Source organism: Panicum virgatum, chromosome 8N (genome assembly GCF_016808335.1).
Source record: "Panicum virgatum strain AP13 chromosome 8N, P.virgatum_v5, whole genome shotgun sequence".
In the NCBI taxonomy this organism is placed as follows: Eukaryota; Viridiplantae; Streptophyta; class Magnoliopsida; order Poales; family Poaceae; genus Panicum; species Panicum virgatum.
The window spans coordinates 22,217,007-22,242,245 of record NC_053152.1 but is presented as its reverse complement, the minus strand read 5'-3'; the positions used below and the strand labels follow the sequence as shown (position 1 = coordinate 22,242,245).

Genomic DNA, 25,239 nt, shown 5'->3' with positions numbered 1-25,239 from the left:
CCCCATAGGGCGACAGGCTCTAAGTGTTATTTTTTTCTTTAAATTTGCAACGAGGTCTCTGAAAAGGGGGGGCTTGTCGCTCCCCCTCGGGCGACCACTGGGCCCCGCCCACGGGTGCGGCAGGGGGCGTGTCGCCCCCCCTCGGGCGACCGGGGTAACCCCCCTTATATAAGGATCTGACCCCGCATTCCCTCCTCATTTGAACCCGAAAATTCCACCGAAAATCTAGAAAAAAAGAGGGGTGAGGAGAAGGGAAGCGGCGAAGCCCTGACGGATTCAGCACTTGTGATCTGCAGGTTAGTACATTTAGTTTATATATTTTTCCATTTAAGTAGGAGTAATTTAAGTAGGGGTGAGTAATTTAATTTAATTAGTGCTATAATAGAACCATTTAAGTAGGAGTTTAATGATACTTTACTTTGTAGTTACGTCCATTTAAGTTCTTTTCTAGATCTACGTTCATGTACAGGGGGAGGAACATCATGTGTTGGAGGCCATGGTTTGGGGGCATGAAGTCATCCATGTCGTCATCCCAGTTAACACAAGTTTGTGCTGTAGGTGGTGCAACATGACTTGATGAACCTCTTGCTTTTTCCTTTGTCTCTTTTCTGATTCTAGGTTCATGTAAAGGGGGAGGAACATCATGTGTTGGAGGCCATGGTTTGGGGGGCATGAAGTCATCCATGTCGTCATCCCAGTTAACACAAGTTGGTGGTTGAGGTGTTGCAGCATGACTCGACGAACCTCCGGGCATCTGTTCTTGCGCAGGCCAAGTACTATCACCCGAAGATCTTATCCACCTCCTTCGTCTAGTTTACGGAAGTTACCAGTAGATCACAAGTACGCAATTCGGCAGAGCTTCGCCGCTTTTCTTCACCTCACCCATTTCTTTTTTCCTGAAATTTTAGGTTCAAATGACAAAGGGAAAGTCGGCATATGGCGGCCATAGCTTATATAGGGGGAAGGGAACCTGGGGTGGGCGACAGGGGCCTGTCGCGCGTGTGTGTGTGGGGGGGGGGCGACAGGCCCCTTTTTTGTTTTTTTTTGCCAGGGACCTCGTTGCGAAATTGAAGAAAAAAACACTTAGGGTCTGTCGCCCTATGGGGGCGACCAGGGGTATTTCTGAAATATTTCAAAACGGACATATATTTTTGAAATTTTTATTTTTTAAAAATATAAAAAAGAAAAAAGCGCCAGGATAACGGGCTACTCATCCTCTCAACCTCGTGCGCGCCACCGTCGCCCTGCTCGCCACGACTGCCTTGCTATGGCCATCGCCTACCAGTGAATGGGGGGACAAGGCATTGATAGGCGGAAAGACTTTGCATCACGCGCGCGATAGCATTGTCTGAAGCAGCATGAATAATTTCCCGAGAGTGCATGTATTATTAGGCCAAATTTTAGGCTTGCTGTGTTTTATTCCAACTGTTTTCGCAGATTTTCCACATGCATGCATGCAGGTAAGGACAAAATTGATGATATCACCATATGCAAGAGGAGTTCATATTAAAAAAACTATAAATCTTAAGCTGTGTATCCAAATTAAATTCCGATTGCACCATTGTCATTTCGTCAAGATCTTCAAAATATGATCACTTGCTTATGTTTGCATGATATTTTTGAAAAATAATTTTTTTGATACTAAATAATTAATTTTGGCTACTGGAAACAAATATTTTAACAACACGAACAAATGTTCACGGTGTTTACTATTTTTTTGTTGTACATTATTATTTGTTCATTATATTTAATTTTTTTGTGCATCAAAATAATTATTTTTTTGTGTTGTTAAATTATTTGTTCCCAAGATCTGAAATTAGTTATTTAATATAAAAGAAAATATTTTTGAAAAAATATCATGCAAACGGTGGCAAGTATAATCTTATTTTGAAGATCTTATCATAAAAAAGATAATGATGCAATCCAAATTTAATTTGAATGCTTGGTTTAATAGTTATAACTTTCTTAATTTCAGATTTGCATGTATAAGAGTGATGTCACCATTTTTGTCTCTTCTGCATGTAAAGATTCTGTTATATTTAGCAGGCAATCTCTACTACTAATGAGCCGGCCCAATATAATTTACCGCAAGAATCCATATGCTTCAGATGATGGTTTGTAAAATTGGATAACCGCGTCCATTGACAGCACTCGGAAGGGACGAGGTCACGAGGAGTGGTGGAGTGGTACTGGTGGAGGACGAAGAAAAGACGGCAGGACTAGGAACGACAGATAATATTTGTGGGGGAGACGAGGAGGCGAGCAGGACTAGAATCAAACCAGAAATTTAACAAATCTATTTCATCACATTGGTATTCAGAATTTAAGATCTGAAGGAGTAAAAGTGAAAGCACTTTTTTCCAAGCAATTTCACTGAATGGAGGCCTAGGAGGTGTCTCAGCTGAAGGATAGGGCCGGGATGCAAACTGATGAAGTTTCTGAACGAGGACTGCAAACCTGGCAGCAGACAGATGAAAAACCGTTTGAACTGCACACCGGGGACGGGCGAACAAGATCAGCACCACATCGATCCAACACTGCATACCAAAAGGAGGAACCAACATAGGGATAAGCTAAACCTGGCTTGAAAAGATGCGCAGGGGAAGAAGTAAAGTAGATATAGAGATCAAGAAAAAGAAGCGGCCACTGTGGGAAAAAAAATTGAGGACGAAGTAGAGCAAGGGCCAACCTGACTATGACTGACGAAGACGAACAGACTATTGGCACAGCAATGTATCCCTTGTGCGGTTCACCTGTGCGGTTGTGAGGGTGAGGGGGAGAGAAATAAGGTCAGTAGCAGCTCTCCAAGAAATGCATTGGTGGTACGAGAGAGAGCCGCAGGCAGGCAGCGGGCAGCCGGAAGCCTCCGCTGCTAGGAGCCGGCCGTCGCTGCAGCTTCTCCCGAGCTCGAGTAGCACCGCCGGCGGAGGGAGCTTGGGAGGGGGTGGACGGAGGCTGCACGGCGGCGCAAGGCCGAGGAGAGCAGGGGAGGAGGGCGCGGCCGGAGGAGGGCCGGAGCCGGCGTGCGGCATGGCTGGCGGGGCGGTTCTTGGGAGGGAGGCGCCGATGAGGGAGGGCCAGCGAGGCTGCTGCCAAGCCGCGCCGAGAGAGAGCAGGGGCCGCGGCCGCCGCGCGTGCCCGGCCCTGCTCACCACGACTGGCGCGAGCGCCGGGAGCAGGGCCGTTGCTGCCCCGAGAGAGAGAGAGAGAGGAGATGGAGGCGAGCCTGGCCGGATGCCGCCGCCGCGCACCTATTTTGCCGCCGGTGTCGGGGAGGCCGTCGCGGACGCCGTAGCCGCGCAGCGATCCGCGGACCCCGTGCCGCTCGGAGCAGGGGAGGGGTGGCGCAGAGGGCGCAGGGGAGGCCACCGCACCTCCTCATCACCCGCCGACCCGGCACGGAGGGAGTAGGGGATGCCGGAGGCCGCGCGGTGGAGGCTCCGCCCTGCTGCAGCCGCCACAGCTGCCCTGCCGCGGGATCTGGCCGGCGAGCTCATGCAGGGTCCCTGACGCGGAGAGGAAGGGAGGGGCGGCGCCGGGAGGAGGGAGCTCCGGGGAGGCAAGGGCCGGAGAGGGAGGAGCTGTGGAGGCACCGCCGCTGCCGCCACTCAGCCCCGCCGGCGAGAGAGAGAGAGAGAGAGAGATGAGAGTGGGCCGCCGCCTTCTGCCCGCCGAGCCGTCGGGAGACGCGGCCGAGCTCTGGCTCGCCGCATGGATGGCGACGGCGGTACGGAAGGGGGCCCGGGGGGTGGGGTGGGGGGGGGGGGGGGTGACGGCGTTTGTGGAATGGCGGTGCTGAACGAGGGGGAGGGGCAGTGGCGACCAGCGATGAGGAGGAGATAGAGCGAGGCAGATTTTTTTTGGCTGATGGGAGCGAAGGTGGAAGGGGTGGAAGGGATTCGGGAGGCTTCCACCCAACGAGCAGCGGACGCGTGGCTACAACAGCTGTAAACGGAGGACGCTAAAGTCAATGGCTGTTGTCGCCGGACGATTAAAATCCAACGGCCGACTTATTTTTGGACGATGTGGACACCTTGAGAGGCCATGGAGTCGAATCATATATAGAAATAACTTGAATTCTAATGGCAGTTTATCCTCGTTTTCTTAATTTTGTAGGTCTTTTCGAACTAAAGAATAACTCTGCATTTACTCGTTAACAGCACTTAAACAGTACCAATCATCTTAGGAAAAAAAGACAAGTTTGCCTATGCAAATCTACCTCTGCTTTTTTTGAGAACTTTGTGTTTTACACATATTTTGACATCAACTATTTCGACAACAAAACTTAATATAATTACCATATATTTCAAATCATGCCAGTGCATCATGACTCATAATGATCTGTATCACAAACAAAAGTTATCGGGTTTACACTCAGGAACTGCATCTGCGGGTCCAAAGTAGCTTACAATTTATTTTAGGGAAATAATAGGATGCATACCATGAGTTCACTGAATTGCTGAAAATAAGAGAGCATCTATGAAAGAAACTTAACATTGGTAGAAAAATTAAATTAAGCAAAGCAAGTTTTGGCATACGATATATATAAGGCATGCAAGCAACAAGTATCTAAGATGCAAGCCGAGACATTATTAATAGGTATCTTCTGTCGCAAAAGCAACATAACTCATTCAGTACGGCAAAGATGACTTCTGAAAGAAGCATTGTTAACAGACATAATGGCGAGTTTGTTAGGTCAGAGCAACATTGATTGGTTAACAACCACCAGCTTTCATTATGCTGAAAACAGCATCCTAAACAGGCCATGGAAATTGGAACATGGCAGCAGTCATTCCTGACAACTACATCCCTGTTACTGAAGACTAATGATTTAACAGGCTAGCACCGTAGCACGACAATTCAACTACCAGAGCAACATCACGAGCCCAAATAAGGATTGTGGAAACTACATAATTCTGTAAGCCATTCGTGGAGGATAACCCATCAACTGAAGCCATGAACAGGTAACTAGCACCCAAGAGAAAAAGAAAAAAAAAGAAAAAAAAAGGGATGAAGAGACTGGATAAATCTACAAACGAATGCCCTTGGATGCTAAATTTTGTTCGCTTACTATACAAACTATAGCTACCTCAGTTTTTAAATGCCCCACCACTATAGGATGTATAAACAGTAAGCCTTTCCATATAGCAACGGGTAACCAAGTGTAAACTTCAAATGGTGGCCAGAAAATAGCTGGAAGTCCCGACATTTCTTCAGAAGTTGTTCTGCAAGTACAGGTTCTCCTGTGGCGAAGCCGGGCCAATTTCTTCCTCCAGCGACCGCAGACCATCACCTATACTGCTCCCAATGTTCCTACCGTCAGTTGTTGTTCGACCAGGAATATCAGCCTCTGATGCAGATGATTTCCTCCTCTGTGATGAGGCCACACTGGGAAATGTTATCCAAGATGGCGCTCTGTACTCGATCCTCTGGTCCTCCCCCTCGGCAAGCTCGTTCTCTGAGCAAGATTGGTTCGAGGACATCTGTGATACCTTGTGCATACGGCTGCTTCCGAGAACAATCTCAGTCGGCAGGATGGGCTGCTCGACACATGGACTGCCCATCAGCAGTGCAAGGGCATGCTCTAGAGCTGTTGTCACCTTGTCCATCAAAGGCCGATCTTTCCCTCGCATTCTGACACACTTGCAAGCCACAGAAGCAAATTTCTTGAGAGCTTCAAGGTCCAACAATGTTCCCTTCCTCAAACTGCATGTCAATTGCTTTCCTGCCACTTAGTATCTCAAGGAGAACAACTCCGAAGCTGTAGACATCAGACTTTGTAGTCAAGTAATGGAGACGGTAGTACTCTGGATCAAGGTAGCCAAGTGTCCCTGCTGGCAGCTCGGATAGTGGGGTGCCGCTATCAGCGGGACCTAATATAGATAGGCCAAAGTCGGCAACACGTGCATTGTGATCCTCATCAATCAATATGTTTGATGACTTGATGTCTCGGTGAATTACAGGAGGGCAAGCATAGCCATGGAGGTACTCAATTCCCCTGGCAGCCTGGACAGCAATTGTGACCCGCCTTGCCCAATTCAGTCCCTTTTTCAAATTTGGATCCTTGCCATGCAGATGCTCGTATAGGGATCCATGGGCCATGAACTCATAAACCAATAGCCTCTCACTGCCATCCTCACAGTAACCAAGAAGGTTGAGCAAATGTGCATGGTTGAGTCTGGAGAGGAGGTCAAGTTCATTGTACTCCTTTGAGCTCTTCTTCATATCTGATGCTTTTATCGCACGCTTCACAGCAACCACTGTCCCATCTCTCAATATGCCCTTGAACACACATGAAAAGCTGCCTTTGCCAACTAGTGAATCCTGTGAGAAGCCGCTGGTTGCTTGCTCTAACTCTTCGTAGGAGAATTCCTGAGCCATCCTGATCTTCAAATCCTCCACATCAGGCTGAATCCTCATGTTATCTTTCCGGACGGAATATGCTGTGCTCTTTGCCAGTCTCAACTCATTATTTGAACATTGGCAATGCCGAAGTTTGTGTCGTACATACAGGCATGCAATTACTGACACACTGAGTACCAAGATGATGGCAAACACAATCTCAGCTACAAAGATATGCAGCTGAACGGCTATCAACTTCCGACTTTTGGTCTGTTTCTGGGATAAGCAAAATGATATGCACTCACCTGTGACACACTTTGAGCAATCATACTGGCAAACACGGTCAGCCGTGGCATTGCAAGGTGATGACTCGTGCCAGCCCTCTGGGCATCCTGCACTACAGGGCAAACAGAGTCTAGAATTTGCAGGCATGCAAACCTTGCTGCTGCCAACCTCACCATGGTTCTCATAATTGTAGTACCAATGGCTACATGCATTAGGTCAACAAATTCCAGGTGGTACTGCCATTGGTAGTGCCATTGGCCCGCTGTTGCCCCAGCACGCATACATCTTCTGCCCTTTTGGTGATGACGTACTGTTACGAAGTGCAAAACCCCAGCAAGCTACTTGGCGATCAAGGCTCCTGATGCCACAGGCATGAAACCGTCCACCGACCACAGAAACCATTGCATCTATTGGCACTATGTTCACATCCCCATAACCAATAGCACTGGCTGGTTCCACTTGCTGCATTTCCAAGCTCCTGCCCCAGCACAACACACGTGCATTCTCCAAAACCCCACAGACGTGGTAACCACCTGCTCCTATGGACTGGAAGCGCACATCCCTCGGTGCTAGCCCGACAACACCGCTCACTGTTTCATCACCCCAGCAAAAGACTGTCTTGTTCTGTGCAAACAAGCCGCAATTGAACACCGAACCGGATGAGATGGTAGACACAGCTTCATCAATAACATGTGTGGCAGTCATATTGTATCCCCAGCAATCAATCAACGACATAGCAGCATTAGGACCATGGATTTCATTTGCAGCTGCTCGCAGCGCACAAAGGTGGTTGTCCCCTGCGCTCAGCTCAGAATACTTAGCACCCTCGATCATTGGCTGTGGCACGCCGCTCTTGACATAGGAGTTGCTCCCCCAGCAGTATGGCTGTCTGGAGTCAAGCAAGAGGCCACACACAAATCCATCCCCTGCTGTAAGGCCGAGGAAAGGAATATTAGGCGGAGCACCATACAGAATAGAGGCATCTGTGCCAAAGCAGGTGACCATGTGGGATCCATCGGAGCTCAAGCTCAAGGCACAGAACACCGGACCATCCTCACCATAAGCCACTGAGATGGATGACATGGAGCCAAGGCCACAGGACCAGCCTGGAAGCAAGGCCAGGAAACAAACTGCTAGAACCAGCACATAGTCCATTTCTTGGAACTTGGGGCATTGGGAAGTCATGCTGAGAAGATCCCTGCAAGAAACACAGGTGTTTGGGCTTTTCTTAGTTCCAACACGAGTCAGGAGAATCTTATTATACTAAAAGAAGTTTTTGAACCAACAGGAATCAGGTGAGTCTTATTTTACATGAAACAAAATGTCTTAGTAGCAACAGTAACCAGATGAGTCTTATTACACAAGACCCTTTTAACTCACTGTATACCAAGGAGCAAGAAACAGGATGGTGGTGTGGCTAATCAGTGATCGTCACAGCAGAGCATTTGAACAAGACGCTGCTTTGTTGATTTCCTCCTTTCTCTTTGCTACCTACTCAACAGGAAAAAAGCACCAATTTTTTTTTATTTTTAACTTTTTTTAATAATATTTTAAGTTTAACCCGTATTGGTTTTTATTTGCAGGGCATAGCCCGTTTGGTCGCGCCAGCCCGCATGGCGCGACAGATAGCCTCTGTCGCGCCAGTGCATGTGGCGCGACAGTGTGGCCATGCTGGCGGCCCGAGCCAGCGCAGCGCCGCGACCGAGATGACGTGGCCCTCCCTGTCGCGAAACATGCACTGGCGCGACAAGCCTATCGCGCCATGCGGGCTGAGGCGACAAGGCCAATGTCCTGGGCCCGCGCCGGCCTCCTCTCCCCCACCCTTCCTTTCTTTCCCTCAGTCCTCCCCGACCAGAGCTCCTGCAGCGGTCGCCGCCCCCCCCCCCCCAAGATCCCCCCAAATCCGGCCTTTGGAGGGGGGGGGGGGAGTTGGGGGAAACGTTCCCCACCCTTCCCCGAAGGTATTGCTCCCATTTTTTCCTCCTTGAACCATGCACATTTGTAGATATTAGGGATTCTTGGTGATTAGGGTTTGGTTTTTGATTTGAAAAATCATGTCGTAGTTGATAGTTTTCTCATGATTAGGGCTTTAGATGTTGCGTAGATGGTACTCTGCTCTCGATTTGGACGTGAGGTAGTACGTGCATGCATCGATTAATATGGTTTCTAGGATTGAGTAGTGGTGATGTTAATATGGATTAATTTTGAGACATCTATTTGTGAATATATTACGAATTCGGTCAAAGTTGGATTGAGTAGTGGGGATGTTAATATGGGTTTCACTCATGGATACTAGGCACCGTGAAGAATTGTTTTTGTAGTTCATTTCTTTGTATAAGTGATGAAGGTACTCCGATTTATTTTTTGTTGTGGATGGACGAATTAGTTCGTGTTTTTCATGGTGGTATGGTTAAGGAAACTGGAGAGTTTGAGAATATGGTAGAGGATATCGAACTGTTCGATAGTCCTCCATTGTTAAAGGATTTGGTAGACCTGGTGGTTTCAAAACATTCATGTGGAATTGATGAAATATCTCTGAGGGGTAGATTTGATTGTGGTAAAGCTAGAGCACATTATATTTTGATGACATTGGAATCTGAGGTGCATTGGAGAAAGTACAAGGATATAGTAGCTCGTGCAAATGTGGTTTGTTTAGAGGTGGTTGTTGAAATAACCCGTAGAACAAGATTACAAGAACCAGTTGGGATAGTAGATGAAGTTCCATTTCGTATTGAGAATATAACTCAAGAGTCAACTGTTGTAGAAAATGTCCCAAATCTCACTTGTCCTAGTGAATTTGTTGCGGATTATGATATGGCCGTCACTTGCGATCATTTGGATAGTGGTACCTTCGAGGAGGAGGATGAGAGGGGTGCTAGAGAGGATGATGATGTTTCTTTAGGTTCAGAGGACAATGAATACGATAGTAGTGATGATGAGGACGATGATGAAGCCACTGGGGAAGAAGAACCGGAGGGTAATGCTAGGGCGCCCCAAGCAGAGCAGGGAAATGATGATGGCGATGGATCCAGCCCTAGTCATGAGGAAATAAGTGGTGATGAGGAGTGTAGGGATGGGGCAATGGATCGAGCTGTTAATAATGCTGAGGCACGATTTAGTTATACTGCTGAAGAGTTGCGCATGATGAAGGTAGCCCACGTTGAAGTCCCGGCAGTTTCAAATGGTAAGGATCTTAGTAGGATCCATAGAGCAATTTGTGACTCATATGTCTTTGAAAGCGAGTCTGTAATTGATAGTGACAGTCCAGAGATTCGCAAGGGAATGAAGTTCAATTCACTTCCAGAGTTGCAGTTTTTCTTAGCTGATTATGCAGTGCGTCATCATCATCCATTTAATGTGGTTCATTCGGACAAGAGCGTATGGTATGATGTGCTATGCAAGCAGGGGTGACTATGGGGTGTATGGGCACGGATTGTTAGGGGCACGAGTCAGTGGAAAATCACCAAAGTCAGACAGCCTCACACATGTGCATCCTCCAGACCGAAGCAAGTTCACGCACTGTGCATGGCACATTACCTAGCACATCACATTCTTGGTATTGTTCGGAAGGACAGCGACACATCCGTTCCTTCGCTTATGGAGTCAATTTTTGGCATGTGTTCTTACCGGGTGAAGTACTCGAAAGCTTGGCTTGCAAAACATCATGCTATAGCTCTTTGCTGGGGAGATTGGCTTGAGTCATATGCAAGGGTGCCTAGAGTCTTGATGGGCATGTCCCTATACAATCCAGGGATTACATGGTTCGTACACACGGGAAACATGATGCTTCCTCACAATGGAGTGTACAAACATGTTTTACAAAGGGTGTTCTGGTGCTTTCCCCAGTGTGTTGAATCATTCCAGCATTGTTGACCTGTGATCCTCGTGGATGCCACATTCTTGACGGGTAAATACAAGGGGACACTAATGATGGCAGTTGCCGTGGATCCAGAGAGGCAACTAGTTCCGTTTGCATTTGCTTTGACCGAAGGAGAAAACAACGACAGCTGGTCCTGGTACATGAAGCTGGTGCGGCAGTATGTCTTGGGTCCCTCCAGAGAAGTTTGTATGATCTCTGACCGGCACCATGGCCTCTTAAATTGTGTTAAAGAGCACATGGATGGATTTCCCCCTCTTGTGCATAGGTGGTGCATGCGACATTTTGCAGCAAACATGTGGCGGCGTCAGAAGAAGAAGGAACTAATTGGGAAACTAAAGTTATTGTGTTCAGTGCGCACGGAGAAAGCTTTTGAAGAAAAACTTGCTGATTTAGAAAAAGAAATGAATGACACGGCCAAGGAGTGGCTGAAAGGCGAGATGGTGGACAAGGATAAATGGGCTCTTGCTTATGATGAAGGGGGGAAGCGGTACGCTATCATGACCACGAACAATGCTGAGTCATTAAATAATATTTTTAGGGGTATTCGGTCAAGACCTGTTGCAGGCATTGTAGAGTACTCCTTCGAGAAGTTGAACGAGTACTTCGTCGATAGATGGGGTAAAGGCAGGAGTTTGTTGGATAAGGGTGGACAATGGGGACTAATAGCGGAGGAACACCTGAAGGATGCTGAGGATAGATCGGTGAACCAACTTGCAGCGCCTTACGGCCCTGAAAGAATGATTTATAGTGTTAGAGGTGCAGGTGGTACAAATATAGGCGGAGAGAGTCATGGAGGACGCCATTACAAAGTGGACCTCAGATCTGGCGAGTGCACTTGCATGACACCACAACTGTTACACCTTCCATGCTCGCACCTAATAACGGCATGTAGAGCTCGAGGACTTTGTTTCAAAAGACCCACTTATTTGAGCCTGTACTATGCTCGATCGAACACAATCAACATATGGGAGTCCAGTTTTGAGCCTTATCTCGATCCGTCCCAATGGCCTGAGTACAAGGGACTAGAGTACGTGCCGGATGCGTCGCTATTGAAACCTAAAAAAGGAAGGAGGCGGAAGAAAAGGCTCAAAGGTGACATGGACGAGTCGCAAGGTCGGGCTAGTGCGGACTATGGCACCGGTGATTTCAATGAGGACAGGAGCCAGAACCGTTGCTCCAGGTGCCATAGATTTTGTTCTCAGTGCAAGTGTAAGAAGAAAAAAAAATCTAAACGAAAAAGAACGTCCACAACAAGTGTTAGAAAGAGGACTAGGCATATCACACGGAGAGAGGTACAGTAGTTTGTGCTTAGCACAAATATTAATATATACATACAGTGTTTTGCTTATCATTATTAGTTGGGTTTGTCTTGGTCTTTATTTTTGTCTTATACTCATGAAGTTTTGATTCATCATTGCAGGATGGCGCACCCCACGTTCTCCCTACTGGAGACGTTGTACGACTCCAAGCACCGAGCACACGTCCTAGTTGACCATGCCGAGGTTAGTGATACTGTTTCTCAATAGTTCAATTTAATTTTTTAGCTGCCTGTAACGACTCATTTGTTCCCATATTAGGTGTTGGCGCCCCTCCGCGCACGTACCCACTCCCCCCTTCGGTGGGATGAGCGGTATGTGCCGTACCTTCGGCGGGCTGGGATGCTTCCTCTTGCTCGAGTGGTGTGTGCGGGCCTCCCTGCGATGGATGCGCCTCTGCTAACTACTTTTGTGGACCGTTGGAGGCCGGAGACACATTCTTTTCATTTACCTTGCGAGGAGGTCAACATCACTTTGCAAGATGTGGCGATTATTCTTGGGCTGCCTTTAGAGGGAATTGCAGTGACCGGTATTATACAGACTGATGGCTGGAGAGATATGGTAGAAGCACTGATTGGGATTCGGCCTCCAGAACCACCTGAGGGGGTCAAGGACAGGAAGACCTCAGGGGTTAGCTCGGCTTGGTTGAGGCAGAATTTTAACCATTGTCCTCAAGGAGCACCGCAGGGGGTTGTAGAACGGTATGCTCGCGTATGGTTGTGGCACCTGTTTGGAGGTTTTCTGTTTCCTGATGGTTCGGGAAACACGATTTCATGGATGATACTTCCAATTGTGGGCCAACAGTGGGGGAACATTGCTCAGTATAGTTGGGGGTTAGCAACTTTAGCTTGGATGTACCGGTAGCTTTGTGATGCATGTCGGAGGATTGCTAATGATTCAAACCTAGGAGGTTGTGCATACCTCCTGGAAATCTGGATTTGGGAGCGCTTTCCAGTAGGCCGGCCGTATCGAGGCGAACTAGAGGTATTAATTAGCGTTGCAATCTCACTTTTCGTTGGCGGGACATTAAATGATTTTTGGATAACCATAATTTTCCTCGTTTTGCAGCCGTGGCCACACCATGATGAGGACTCCAGGCCCACCATTGCTTACTGTTGGAAGAACATGGGAGCTGTATGAGGGGATCCTGCACGCCGCTACATGCGTTACATGGACGACCTAGACTGCCTCACTCAAAATCAGGTTATAACCTTCATACCGTTTAGTAATTAAATGCTTCTATCTACATGATTTCTAATGCGTACGTGGTATGTAGATCTTCTGGACACCGTACAGTAGAGCCGAGCTGGAACTGAGTGATATTTGCACACGTGATGCCGAACTGTGGAGGACTTGCGTGCCTTTGATTTTTTTCTTTGTAGTCGAGATGCACTTGCCGCACCGTGTGAAGAGACAGTTCGGCAGATTGCAAGACTTCCCTCCGGAGGGAATTTCGATGTCCCAAGCTTTGCATAGGTACATTTTATGCCTTCAAATTCATTTCTCTTTACCAATAGTATTTCACTAATACACCGCTCTTATGTCGGTATTGATAGGAAGAAACGGTACACTGAGAATGATTGGCGTGTCAAACACGCACAGCACTGGCACAGTGGGAACAAAGGCAAAGGATGCATCCAGAAAGTGGACCGGCACATAGGCACAACCATTACAAGGAGTACCTTCGGTGGCTTCATTCAGTGGCTAGAGTTTCAGTCAAGCCACCACAATCCACTGAACCTATAGAAGACCACGCGGACACCGACGATGATGATGACATCATCGATGCGTACGATGATATCACTCGAGGAGGAGTTCAGCCCGAACGGGGCCCTTTGCAGAACTACATGGTACATCACGCTCTTTGTTTGACATTTCCTTACATTTGCACTTTATCAATTATTTTTGGACTAACTGAATTGAAATAGGCACAACAACTCGGACGCCTCGCTAACGAGGCTGGCGTGGCAATGGCTCATGCAAACGAAGGAGACAATGCCGGGGGGCACTTTAGGGCATTTGTCGAGGTTACTATCTTTCCTAGAATCCGAATGTAACTGGTTATCTCAAATATAGTTGAACGGGTAATGACTCACTTATTGCTCTTTGATACAGAGAGTCTGTCGGAGCTACAGGCGGATGGCTGGTAGGATCAATTGCATGGCTCGGCCAGACGAGGCGTTTGGTCCAGAGGCCTCTGGTGCGCGAACTTCAAGTGCACGTGGCCCCACTTCCAGCATACGGACACCAATTCACTACGGTGCCGCAACCGCTACCACTCCTGGGCATTCCGGTTCGAGAAGCCGTTCAAGGACCACTTCCAGGACTGGTTCACGTGCCTTGTCAAGGGGCAAAGCTATCCAGTCATCCGAAGGCAGTGAAGAGTCCGACCGCGAAGGCGACTCAGAAGATGAGGACCCAAGCTTTCAGGTGCTTAGGATGTCGCAGATGTTTGATGCTCCCCTAGGAACGCAGACTCAGGGTGAATCGAGTCAGGTAAGCATGTGCAATTGAAATGTTCTAACTTAGAGGTGATACTGCATCATTATAAAGGAAACGTGATATTGTACACATTTTTGTCTTCAACATGCCTCCATGTTATATATTTTTGTGCAGGCACCTGAGGATGCACCTGCTTCTCCTCCGTGTCGCCGACAAAGGCGTTCTCGTGACCACACCGACGTTGGTAGCGCGAACGTGCTCGCAACAGTTCCTGGAAGGCAACGGCGGCCCACCGACCCTTTCAGCCCTGCCGAGCGTGGACGGCGCCGTAGATGAAGGAGCACCGACACTTTGTTCCTAGATGTATTGTAAAAATGCTACCTAGAACCTATTTGTGCTTGTCAGGAACTATTTGTGCTTCTCATGGACCACTTTAGGTTGACATGGACAAGATCCTTGTAATGGACTACTATAGGTTGTAATGGACAATGTGCTTGTGTGATGACGGGTCTATATCTCTTTATTGGTTGGTTTGAATTTATGTTAGCACAAGACCCTCTTGCTGCAACAAGTTGTATTTTTATGGGGTGGGGCAATTTTGGTTCGGTTATTGAACCGTTAGCAGCTTGAGCACCAGCAGCAGCGAGATAGTAGTAGAAGCAAGGAGCAGCACCAGAAGCAAGGCAGAGCAGCAGCAGAAGCAAGGCAGAGTAGCAGAATTCTGTGATTGTCACGCCACTGTGGGTGGCGCGACAAAGCTAATCTGTCACGCCACTGGCAGTGGCGCGAACAAAAGGACCTGCCACGCCACCAAGTGAAGATTGCAGGCCTTACTGGGCTTGGGCACACAATGGCGCGACAGAGTGGGCTTGTCGCGCCAACTCCACTGGCGTGACAGATGCCCAGGCCGGTGATGACGTGGCCCTACCTGTCGCGCCATGCGGGCTGGCGCGACAAGGCCAATATACAGGGCCCGCGCCGGCCTCTTCTCCCCCACCCTCCCTTTCTTTCCCTCACTCCTCCCCGACCAGAGGAACAGCACGTCGTCGCCGCCGGCCGCCCCACCCCCCAGATCCCTCCAAATCCGGCCTTTTGGGTGGGGGAAAGTTGGGGGAAACGTTCCCCATGCTTCCCCGAAGGTATTGCTCCAATTTTTTCCTCCTTTAACCGTGCACATTTATGTTGTTCATAAGTACAGAAATGATACACCTTCGTTACGTTGAAGATAGAAGCATAATCTAGGAAATATTTTGTGTTTAAACCACATATTTTGGAACTGTGGTTTCATTTTAAGTTAAAATATTTTATTTTTAGTCCAGTCTCTTTTACAAATGATGGAGTGGAGTAGGTTGTGCTGTCAAAGCAACATCGAATATGCATGCAGATGGATTAGGTTGCACTGTGAAAACAACATTGAATATGCTTGAGTAATCTGTGTGCAAAGGATTTATCACGTCTTAAGCCATCAATCCTTTGTGCCCAAGTAGGCTGGTACATTAAGTATTCTAAACTGTCATTATATATATATTCCATGATTAATGATAAAAGTTTTGCTTGCTTGTGTTGTCTTAAATTTGTTTTTTCATCCACAAATGCTTCATATGGAAATTGTAGCATGCCCTTTTTGTTGTCAAGTAATTTTTTCTTTAGCCTTAGGTGATCGAGTCTGTGCTGTCGTGTGCAAGACATGTTTATAAATATGTTCAACATGTTTCAACATTCGCAAAAGGCACACACACAACTTGGACAAATGCAGTTCCATTTCTTTTAAAACTGTCCTGCAGTTGCATTATACACAACTCAGTTATTTTGTTCTTCGGACTCAGTTATCCTTGTATGACCACTCAGTTATTCTGGTATGCGGCCTCAGCTATGCCCCCTCCCAGGCGCCTCCTCCAAATCCAAGACCACGGGGAGGCCACCTCCACCACCTCCTCCAAATCGGGCGAATCCGGTACCCCAGATCTGTACATGCATTTCTAATCATCGCATTCTACCTACAACAACACCAGCAAACCCAGATCGACAGGTGAAATTTGTCTGTATTTGCTTTGGTGGAGCCATTCAAATATCAAAGTTCTCACCAAGTCCTATGACATTACAGAAGAAGTTCTCCAAGATGATTAGCTGGTTAGGTGGATGTCTGCCCTGTAGCAACTGTGCGACCCATGTCAGCTGCTTCTCCAGCACCAACCACGACAACCGCGTCATCACCATCAACTACTATGGCAATACTCCAAGGGAAGGAGATAGTAGTGGTCACGGTAGCCAGCTGGAAGGAGGAATTCAAGGTCGCGGTAGCCAGCAAGATGCTTTGCCGGATCTTATATCGATGTAATTGCTGCAAAGGTCTTGTGAGATGGATTTCTGTTGCCTGATCTGTATGCATGTACATCTAGAGTATCGGTTTGCATGCTACAGAGTATGTGATTTGTTATGGACTTGTTTGGTGATACTTGTGAGCTTGGTGGTGGACTTGGTTTGATTTGTGGAGTTGTGACGATATCTGTGTATTATATGTGTGATATGTGGACTTGTTTGGTGATATATGTGATATTTGAGACATTTGTGTGATATATGTGATATTTGAGCGATATGTGTGATATGTGTGGTGTTTGATTTGCAGGAGCTGAAACAAAAAAACAAAAATAAAATTGAATTTTAGACAGCTTTGCCGAGTGTTTTGGCTAAAACAGTCGGCAAACAGGCCCTTTGCCGAGTGTTTGGGCCAAAACACTCGACAAATCTGGGTGCCCAGTGCCATCACTTCTACGGTACGGGTGTGCCTCCTCCTCATACGAGGTGCTCTTGTCAGACGACAAACCACCATCATCAATTTTAACCGGACTCGAGTTGCGCCATTCTTCAGTAGGCTTGGCCGCCATTGGAAGCTATGAACAACAGAATATATGAAAAGTACAAAAGAGTATAAGGAAATTGTAGAATCAAAGAGATCATTTATATATTCAGGGTATAAAATATTTCTAACTCTAAACAAATAGAGTGAGGCCGGCCATCCACGTGGCGGCTTTGTTAATTCTTTGATGTACATCATAGAGTGTCAAAATAAATCATTCATACTACAAATTTTGTATTAAAAATAAATACGCTGCCTCACAGTTATCTTAATTTCAAACTTGAGTTGCATTTTTTAAAATCCAAGGATTTTCTCCTTTTGAAATCCTAAAAGAACCTCTGAAGAAATAATCCTAAAGGCCAATCCTAAATTCCTAAAGACTGGGCTTGTCGCGCCAACACCACTGGCGCGACAGATGCCCGCTGTCGCGTCATTGTGTGCCCAAGCCCAGTAAGCACTGCATTTTTTCACTTGGTGGCGTGGCAGGTCGCTTTGGTCGCGCCACCCCCAATGGCGCGACAGAGTAGCTTTGTCGCACCACCCGGAGTGGCGCGAGAAGCACAGATTTCGGCCATATCACAACCTTTCTGCTTTGCCTTGCTGCTCCATCTCCCTGCATGCTATTTACAACAAGATTTCAAATTCAAAATAGTTTCATAATTTGTTCGCATAAATGCTTATCGGATTCTGTTGCACCAATGATTCGGACACCGAAACATATTCTAATTAAAAAACATTGAGCATGGACATCGCTCAAAACTTCGAAACCAACAAATATTGAATTCTGAAATCAATAACTTTCATACACAGCTAACACAATTCAATGCTATTTTCTATTTCTCTTGCATAATTTTCCAAATTTGAACAGAGTATATACTTCAAAAAAAACTCAATATTCAAAAGATCTAAAATATTTGCACTTTCAAATTCAACGTGCTTTGGCATTCATTTTCAAAAAAAAATATTTATAAGATTACGGTGCGCAATGGTTATGTTTACACGCGGGTCATGCCACAACAATTTTTGCATCTGCAGTTGCGATTGTAATCTAAAACAGTTGTTCAATAATGGAGATGACCCATCATTAAATTGCACACGATACAAACTAAATAAATTTCTAATTTCATAACCATACAATGTTCGAAACTACAAATAAAGTCTCATACACATACGACAACCACATGAATAGGTAAAGCACATAAATAGTCCAGCAATAAAAAAAGTCCGTCACACACATAGTCCAATCATATATAGAGTCCATACAATTATAAATAAAACAAGCTAATCAGAGTCGCCTTCAATCAAAAGCTCTCCCCAACCATCATCATCATCATCATCTCCATCATCTTGGACTACAGCTTTTCCCTTTCTTACCTCAATTTGGGACACTATGACTTCTATTTCATCTGCATTCATTGACCACCACTCGTCATCATCTCCATCATCAGGAACGTGGTCATGCTTAGAAGCACTCTTCCCTTTGTCCTGCACTGCACTATTCCCGTGGTTATCGACTACAGGTGTGTCCACTGCTTTTCCTTTCCTGTCAGACGGGTGATCCTGGGCAGGTAGGTCACCTACAAATGCCTTCATTGCCTCCATTTGAGTAGCTCTAACAACCAAAACCTCCGTGCTCGCGGATGACACATCGTTCTCAACGTTGGGCACCTTGTGTGGCAGATCGGCAACTAGGGCCTGCATTGCCTCCATCTGAGCCTCCTGAGCTAAATCCTCCATCTTTTCCATTTCTTCCATCCTCTTGTTAGCCTCCAATTTCTGAAAATATTCTTCCCATGAACCCTTTCGGTATTTAGCTTCCGGATCAACAGTAAAACCTTTCTTTGCTCTTTCCTCCCTTAATCTCTGCCTCTCCATCTCCTCCTCCTTCTCCTTCTTCTCATAATTTGCCAAAAGCTCCCTATCTGTGAGGGGCCGTGGGTACTTGCTTCGGTTCTTCCTCCAATAAATAATGCAATCCTCAAGAGTCGCCTTTTCTGCTGCCTTCTTTCCATACTCACGCCGTAGGTCTTGGAGTACAGGCCCTGACAGAAATGACTCAAGGGGCAATGTAACTTGGTAATCCTTCCTTATCTTCAGTTTTAGATTTAAAGTGTCTCGAGATTTCCAAGGCTCTTTTGTTCTGCCCAATTGCAACATTAGCTCATACCGGCCTTGGAACCACTCGTAATCACATGTCCTTCCCTCCTGAAAAATTATTGACAGCCAAACATTCAGAAATATTAATATACCAAGTACTAGCATAATGACAAAATCATACGGAGATTCAACTTTGTGGTTAACATACGAACCCAAAACTCTCCGTAGCTATTGCCACAGTAATATCCGTAGCCAAGCTCAGAAGGAACTATGCCTTTTGTGGGCAGAATACCACACTTGCATCGAAGACTAGGAGTAGTTGTACATGGCCATGGCTTCTTCCCACTCTCAAATTCTCGCACTTCCTCTTCTGTCGGCCAATGAGATCTAGGACCATAAATATACTCATTGAAGTCACATGCCGGCCATCCATCCTGTATGACACATAACATTAGCCACATAATTACAGCAAAATTAAAGAATCAATGCTACGGTACATGACACTTACTCTATTATTTAGCGAGCATCTAAAAAAGGGAGTGAACTTTGGAGGGACACCAATATTAGGCCTTTGAAGTTTGGCACGAACACCGCAATGACATTTGGGAGGATTGTTCACACGATATATAGCAGCTTCTTGCTTCTCTTCCTCTGTCATAGGTGGTGGATTTGGTGGGGGAGGGACCCATCGTCTAAACTCATTGTACGCCCACGACTCTGGCCGATAATAAGGGAACAGCCGAATTCTAGGATCGAACTTATCCGGACCATCGATCCACTGAAAGAAAAAGCAGTGGCAAGGATTCAATGAATCATTCCACTTGCATATGTAGAATGCTCTACCGGCCGTTTTGGGATGCCTCGATTGCTTCACCTCTGCCAGCTGATTGCCCGGTTCACGACGACAGAATGGAACTGGAAGGGCAGGAGGGACTAGGCCATCCTCATCACACTCGGATGGGTACTGTCCACCACCAAGCACCTTGTATCGAGCATCGCTCATTGCCATGTGCACTGCAGATACATAAATTCACTTGCCATGTGAACTAAAAAAAACTTATGGAAACAAAAACAAAATAATTATGAAAACAAAGTATATACTAATTAAGCACAATATACCAGCGCTCAAAATATAGTATGTACATTCCTAAAACTATGGAATAAAATTACATGTAACTCATATTAACATCCCCACCACTCAATCCTAGAAATAATATTAATCGATGCATGCACGTAGTACCTCACGTCCAAATCGAGAGCAGAGTACCAGCTAAGTATCATCTAAAATCCTAATCATGAGAAAACTATCAACAACACCACCATTTCTCTTATCAAGAGCCTAACCCTAATCAAAATAACCACCAATAACTACTAATGCACACGGTTAAACGATGACATATTAGGGACAATACCTTCGGGGAAGGGTGGGGAACGATTCCCCATACTTTTTTTCCTAAAAAAAATCCGATTTGGGGGGGGATCGGGGTGGGTGGCGAAGGCCGGCGGCGACCCTGGACGACCTCTGGTCGGGGAGGAGTGAGGGAAAGGGAGGGAGGGTGGGGGAGAGGAGGCCGGCGCGGGCCCAGGATATTGGCCTTGTCGCGCCAGCCCGCATGGCGCGACAGGGAGGGCCACGTGATCGCCGTCGCGGCGCGGCGCTGGCTCGGGCCGCCAGCGTGGCCACACTGTCGCGCCACATGCACTGGCGCGACAGAGGCTATCTGTCGCGCCATGCGGGCTGGCGCGACCAAACGAGCTACGCTCTGCAAATAAAAACAATACGGGTTAAACTTAAAATATTATTAAAAAAAGTTAAAAATAAAAAAAAGTTCAAAAGAACCTATAGGCTATGACTAAAGAAGCGGCATTGCAACCTAAATCAAAGAAAGCTGTAATCTGTTCTACATTTCTGCATTTCACCGGCGAATCAAGAGCGCAAGCAGTGGAGAAAGAGAGGAACCAAATCGTACCCCAAAATAATTGACGCTTTGTTGGACCAAAATTGCTTCAAGCCCCGATAAACAAAATGTCTTAGTAGCAACAGTAACCAGATGAGTCTTATTACACAAGACCCTTTTAACTCACTGTATACCAAGGAGCAAGAAACAAGGATGGTGGTGTGGCTAATCAGTGATCGTCACAGAAGAGCATTTGAACAAGACACTGCTTTGTTGATTTCCTCCTTTCTCTTTAGGAATAAGTCCAATTCACCCCCTAAACTTGTCAAGGAGTCCGGAATACCCCCCGAACTACAATACCGGGAATGGAACCCCCCTCAATTCGCAAAACCGGACAAATCACCCCCCTGGACTGTGTGGAGACGGTTTTCCATGGTGGGCCCCACCTGTCAGCCTCTCATCTCTCTCTTTCAATCTCCCCTGAGCTCACCGCTGCCCCTGAGCTCCACGTCTGGAGCTCCGCCCCGCTGCTCGAGCTCCTTCGCCGGCCCTGCCGTTGGAGCTCCGTCCGCCAGCCGCCTCACCCCACGTCTGGAGCTCCGCCGTCGGTCGCCTCGCCCCGCCGATCAAGCTTCGCCGCACTGGAGCCGGCCGCTGGCGGTGAGGCCTTGCGGGGATCCGGCCGCCGCCGACGTGGCCGCCGTGAGGGAGGAAGAGGAGCGCGCAGCGGCGAGCTCGAGACCGGCCGAGCTTTGCCTGGGGCCGTGGCCTGCTCCGCCTGCCCGCACGCCGCCTGCTCCGCCGACGAGGGCCCTACCGCGGCGCGCATGGACAGGCGCTGCAGCCCCGCTGCAGGGAGCAGGTAGGAGGGGCGCGCGCTGCACAGGCCATCGGAGGAAGAGATGGGGGCGCACGAGCTCCGCCGGCGTAGGTGCTGCCCCATGCTAGAGCCCGTCCGCCGCCTCCAGCAGGCTGCATGGCCATATCTCACGCCCACCGTCCGCCGCGGGCCGTGCCTGCTCGTCGGCTGCCCCTGCTTCGCCGAGGACGCGCGGGGGAGGAGAGCTCCGCCGTAGTTATGGCCCTGCGCCGGGAGAGCAGGGGCGGGGGGCGCCGCCGTGAGGCCCGCCACCGGCCCGAGACCGAGGAGGGAGGACTGAGGGCGGCGGAGGATGGCGCGCCGGCATTGGGAGGGAGGGAGGGCCACCGAGGAGTGAGGGAGGGAGGGCGCGCGGCGGCCGGCGCGCTGCGGGCGGAGGGCAGGCACGCGGCGGCGGTGGGCAGAGGCGGAGGACGGCTGGGACGGCAGGGCGGCGCCGGCGGTGCCACTGCAGGGGAAGGCGGCGGAGAGAGAGGAAGAGAGGAAGGAGAGAGTGGGCGGCTGACATGTGGGGCCCGCAGACTGACATGTGGGGGCCACTGCCACATCAGCGAAAACCACCGTGAAAACCAGCCAGGGGGGTGATTTGTCCGGTTTTGCGAGTTGAGGGGGGTTCCATTCCCAGTATTGTAGTTCGGGGGGTATTCCGTACTGCTTGACAAGTTCAGGGGGTGAATTGGACTTATTCCTTCTCTTTAATAACTACTCAGCAGGAAAAAAGCACCTATAGGCTATGACTAAAGAAGCGGCATTGCAACCTAAATCAAAGAAAGCTGTAATCTGTGCTACATTTCTCCAATCACGCACGAGCAGACAGTGGAAGCACGAGCTTCAGAGCAGCATCTTACTTCCTCATCCTCCACGCTCGTATTCCCCAAAGGCGAACTCGGAATTGGATATTGGAAACGGTTAACTGAATCCGAGAAATCTTTTCCGGGAAACAGGAGTGGCGGCGAAGAAGAGGGACCAAAATCAACAGCGGATGGATGGGCGGATTTGGATGAGTCGGTGCACGAGGAATGCAGACAGCAGACCGGGACGAAGGGAGCGTGGGATACCGACAGGATCTGGGAACAAAACGAAGCTACTCCTACTCATATTGCAAGAAAATCAAGCCATTTCAAGAATGATGTGCAGGGACTGTTCACCTACCAGGAGAAGGACCCGGAGGGTCGCCGGACCACCGAGAGCGCTGCGGCGGCGGCCTTGGAGTGAGGAGCGGCGCTCTCTGCTTGGCGAGAGAGAGAGAGGGAGGGAGAAGGAAACGGGGGCCATTGAATGCGGGCAATAAAAAGCAGCGCCTGATTGGAGGCCGTATAGCTCTGCCCTGAAACATAAGATGAAATCGTGGTTGCTTTGTTTAGATGCACTGTTTAAATTTTTTTAAAGATTCTTTCTTTACATTTGAAGTATTGAACATATATTAATCATTAAACAAATTACAGAGCTCATCTATAAACTACAAGACGAATGTACTGAGATTAATTAAGCTATCATTAGCACATGCTTAATGTAGCAATTACTGTAGAAATTTAGTGTTTAATCATGATCTAATTAGACTCATTAGATTCATCTCGTAATTTACAAGAAAACCATGTAATTAGTTTTTTTATTTCGTCTAGATTTAATACTCCATGCATGTGCTGCACACATTCGATGTGATAATTTTGAAATTTTAAATTTTACATCTAAACAAGGCCTAAACTCAGGAGCACATGGGTTGTACATTAATAGAGGAAAATAGTAAATACTCATAAGAGCAAGTATTTTGGGTGACGGAGAGCTGGTTGAGAATCTACATGGACGGAGTGAGGAGGCCGGCATCTAGCGATGCGTCCACTCAAACAGGCGGAGAGGCTCTGCCTCTGCTGCTATTGGCTAAGCTAGCAGGGCCCACTACCATCACAGCATGCATCCCAGCCGGTAGTGGGCACTGCTATTAGCCATGCTCTAATGTTATAAGAAAAGTAATTGTAATAGGTTCAGGTTGTGTATGAGACAACTCAAATAGCTAACTCTATCTATAACCAACTGATACACAACTCTTCGACCGTTTGACATGTATCTATTCTAACACCCTACCTCAATCTAAAATCTCATTTGTCTTGAGATTTAGATTGCAGATGAAGTCTCCAAACTTCCCAACAGAGAGAGCTTTAGAGAGAGCTTTCGTGAACCCTTATGCTAACTGATCACGAGTGGAGATGAGCCGAACTTGCAACTGTTTGTTGACAACTCTTTTCTCTCACAAAATGAAAATTAATCTCGACGTGTTTTGCCCTTGGAACACTGAATTTGCTGATAAATAAGTAGCACCCAGATTATCACACCACAATGAACGAGGTTGTCTCAATTTTATCCCAAGCTCGACCATCAAAGACTCTAGCTAGATCGGTTCAGCTGTAGCATTTGCCATGTACTTATATTTGACTTCAGTACTTGACCTTGACACGGTGGCCTATTTCCTAGCACTCCAAGAATAAAGGTTGGCACTAAGAAATATGGGAGCCATCGGATGGTACCACCAGGAGAAAATTCCCGCCGCAACATTATCAGATATTGCATGCAACATAACTAGATCAAATAAAACATTTAGAACATACTACTGCAACATTTGAAACATCGAAAATCCATGTCTACGACATCAAAAAACATGTTGAAAAATTATTGTTAGCCATCCGTTGATGATGAAAAAAATATCTGCCGCAACATCTGTTTCTTATTTCGTGGAACATTTAAAATCCATATGAAACATCACGATGTAAATGTAACATCCGGATTAAACACTTTCAACATTTCTGTGCAGCATATGCAACATTGCAACATCTAAATCTACTTTTGCAACATTCACATGAAATACTTGCAACATTCTTTTGAAACATCTTAAACACGTGGAATATACGCTTACAGCAATGCACCAAAACTTGTACGCCCTGAATCTCCCATCGCCAGCCTCGTGCGCCGCCGCCTCGGAGCTTCCGCGGGGGCCCTCACATACCGCCGCCCACGCAGGGCTCGCCGCCGGCCTCCTGCGCCACCGCACCGGAGCCCTCTGCATGCGTGACCGCAGCCGGGGAAAGGCGGCTCCGACGCGACGGCTGTTAGATTTAATTGTCCATAAACAGGATCTTAGCTTAGGCTAATCACAATCACTAATTACTTAATGCAGAATTAATTAGATTACTACTGACCAGAACCTTTTGAATCCATGAACGCCTCTAAAGTCGTAGTAGTAGGGCTGA

General features: G+C 47.5%; 1 protein-coding gene and 1 pseudogene across 1 annotated transcript; both read right to left on the bottom strand.

The window, feature by feature from the left end:
* Positions 1-5,086: 5,086 nt before the first annotated feature.
* LOC120686287 lies at positions 5,087-23,276 on the bottom strand (annotated as a pseudogene).
* Positions 18,244-20,243, bottom strand: LOC120686288. The gene is made up of 3 exons (XM_039968488.1): positions 19,728-20,243; positions 19,432-19,653; positions 18,244-19,327 (listed from the first exon to the last, which is right to left on the bottom strand). Exons 1-3 carry the CDS (start codon positions 20,226-20,228, stop codon positions 18,404-18,406), a joined length of 1,647 nt encoding a protein of 548 aa, XP_039824422.1. The 5' UTR covers positions 20,229-20,243; the 3' UTR covers positions 18,244-18,403.
* Positions 23,277-25,239: the final 1,963 nt, after the last annotated feature.

What these genes read in the sequence shown, in the direction of transcription:
- LOC120686288 (XM_039968488.1), bottom strand. Translation starts at nt 20,228, where the DNA reads ATGGCAATGAGCGATGCTCGATACAAGGTGCTTGGTGGTGGACAGTAC. An exon ending in GATGCTCGCTAAATAATAGA is followed by an intron (nt 19,654 to 19,727) that starts GTAAGTGTCATG and finishes TGTGTCATACAG; the next exon opens with GATGGATGGCCGGCATGTGA. An exon ending in ATAGCTACGGAGAGTTTTGG is followed by an intron (nt 19,328 to 19,431) that starts GTTCGTATGTTA and finishes ATAATTTTTCAG; the next exon opens with GAGGGAAGGACATGTGATTA.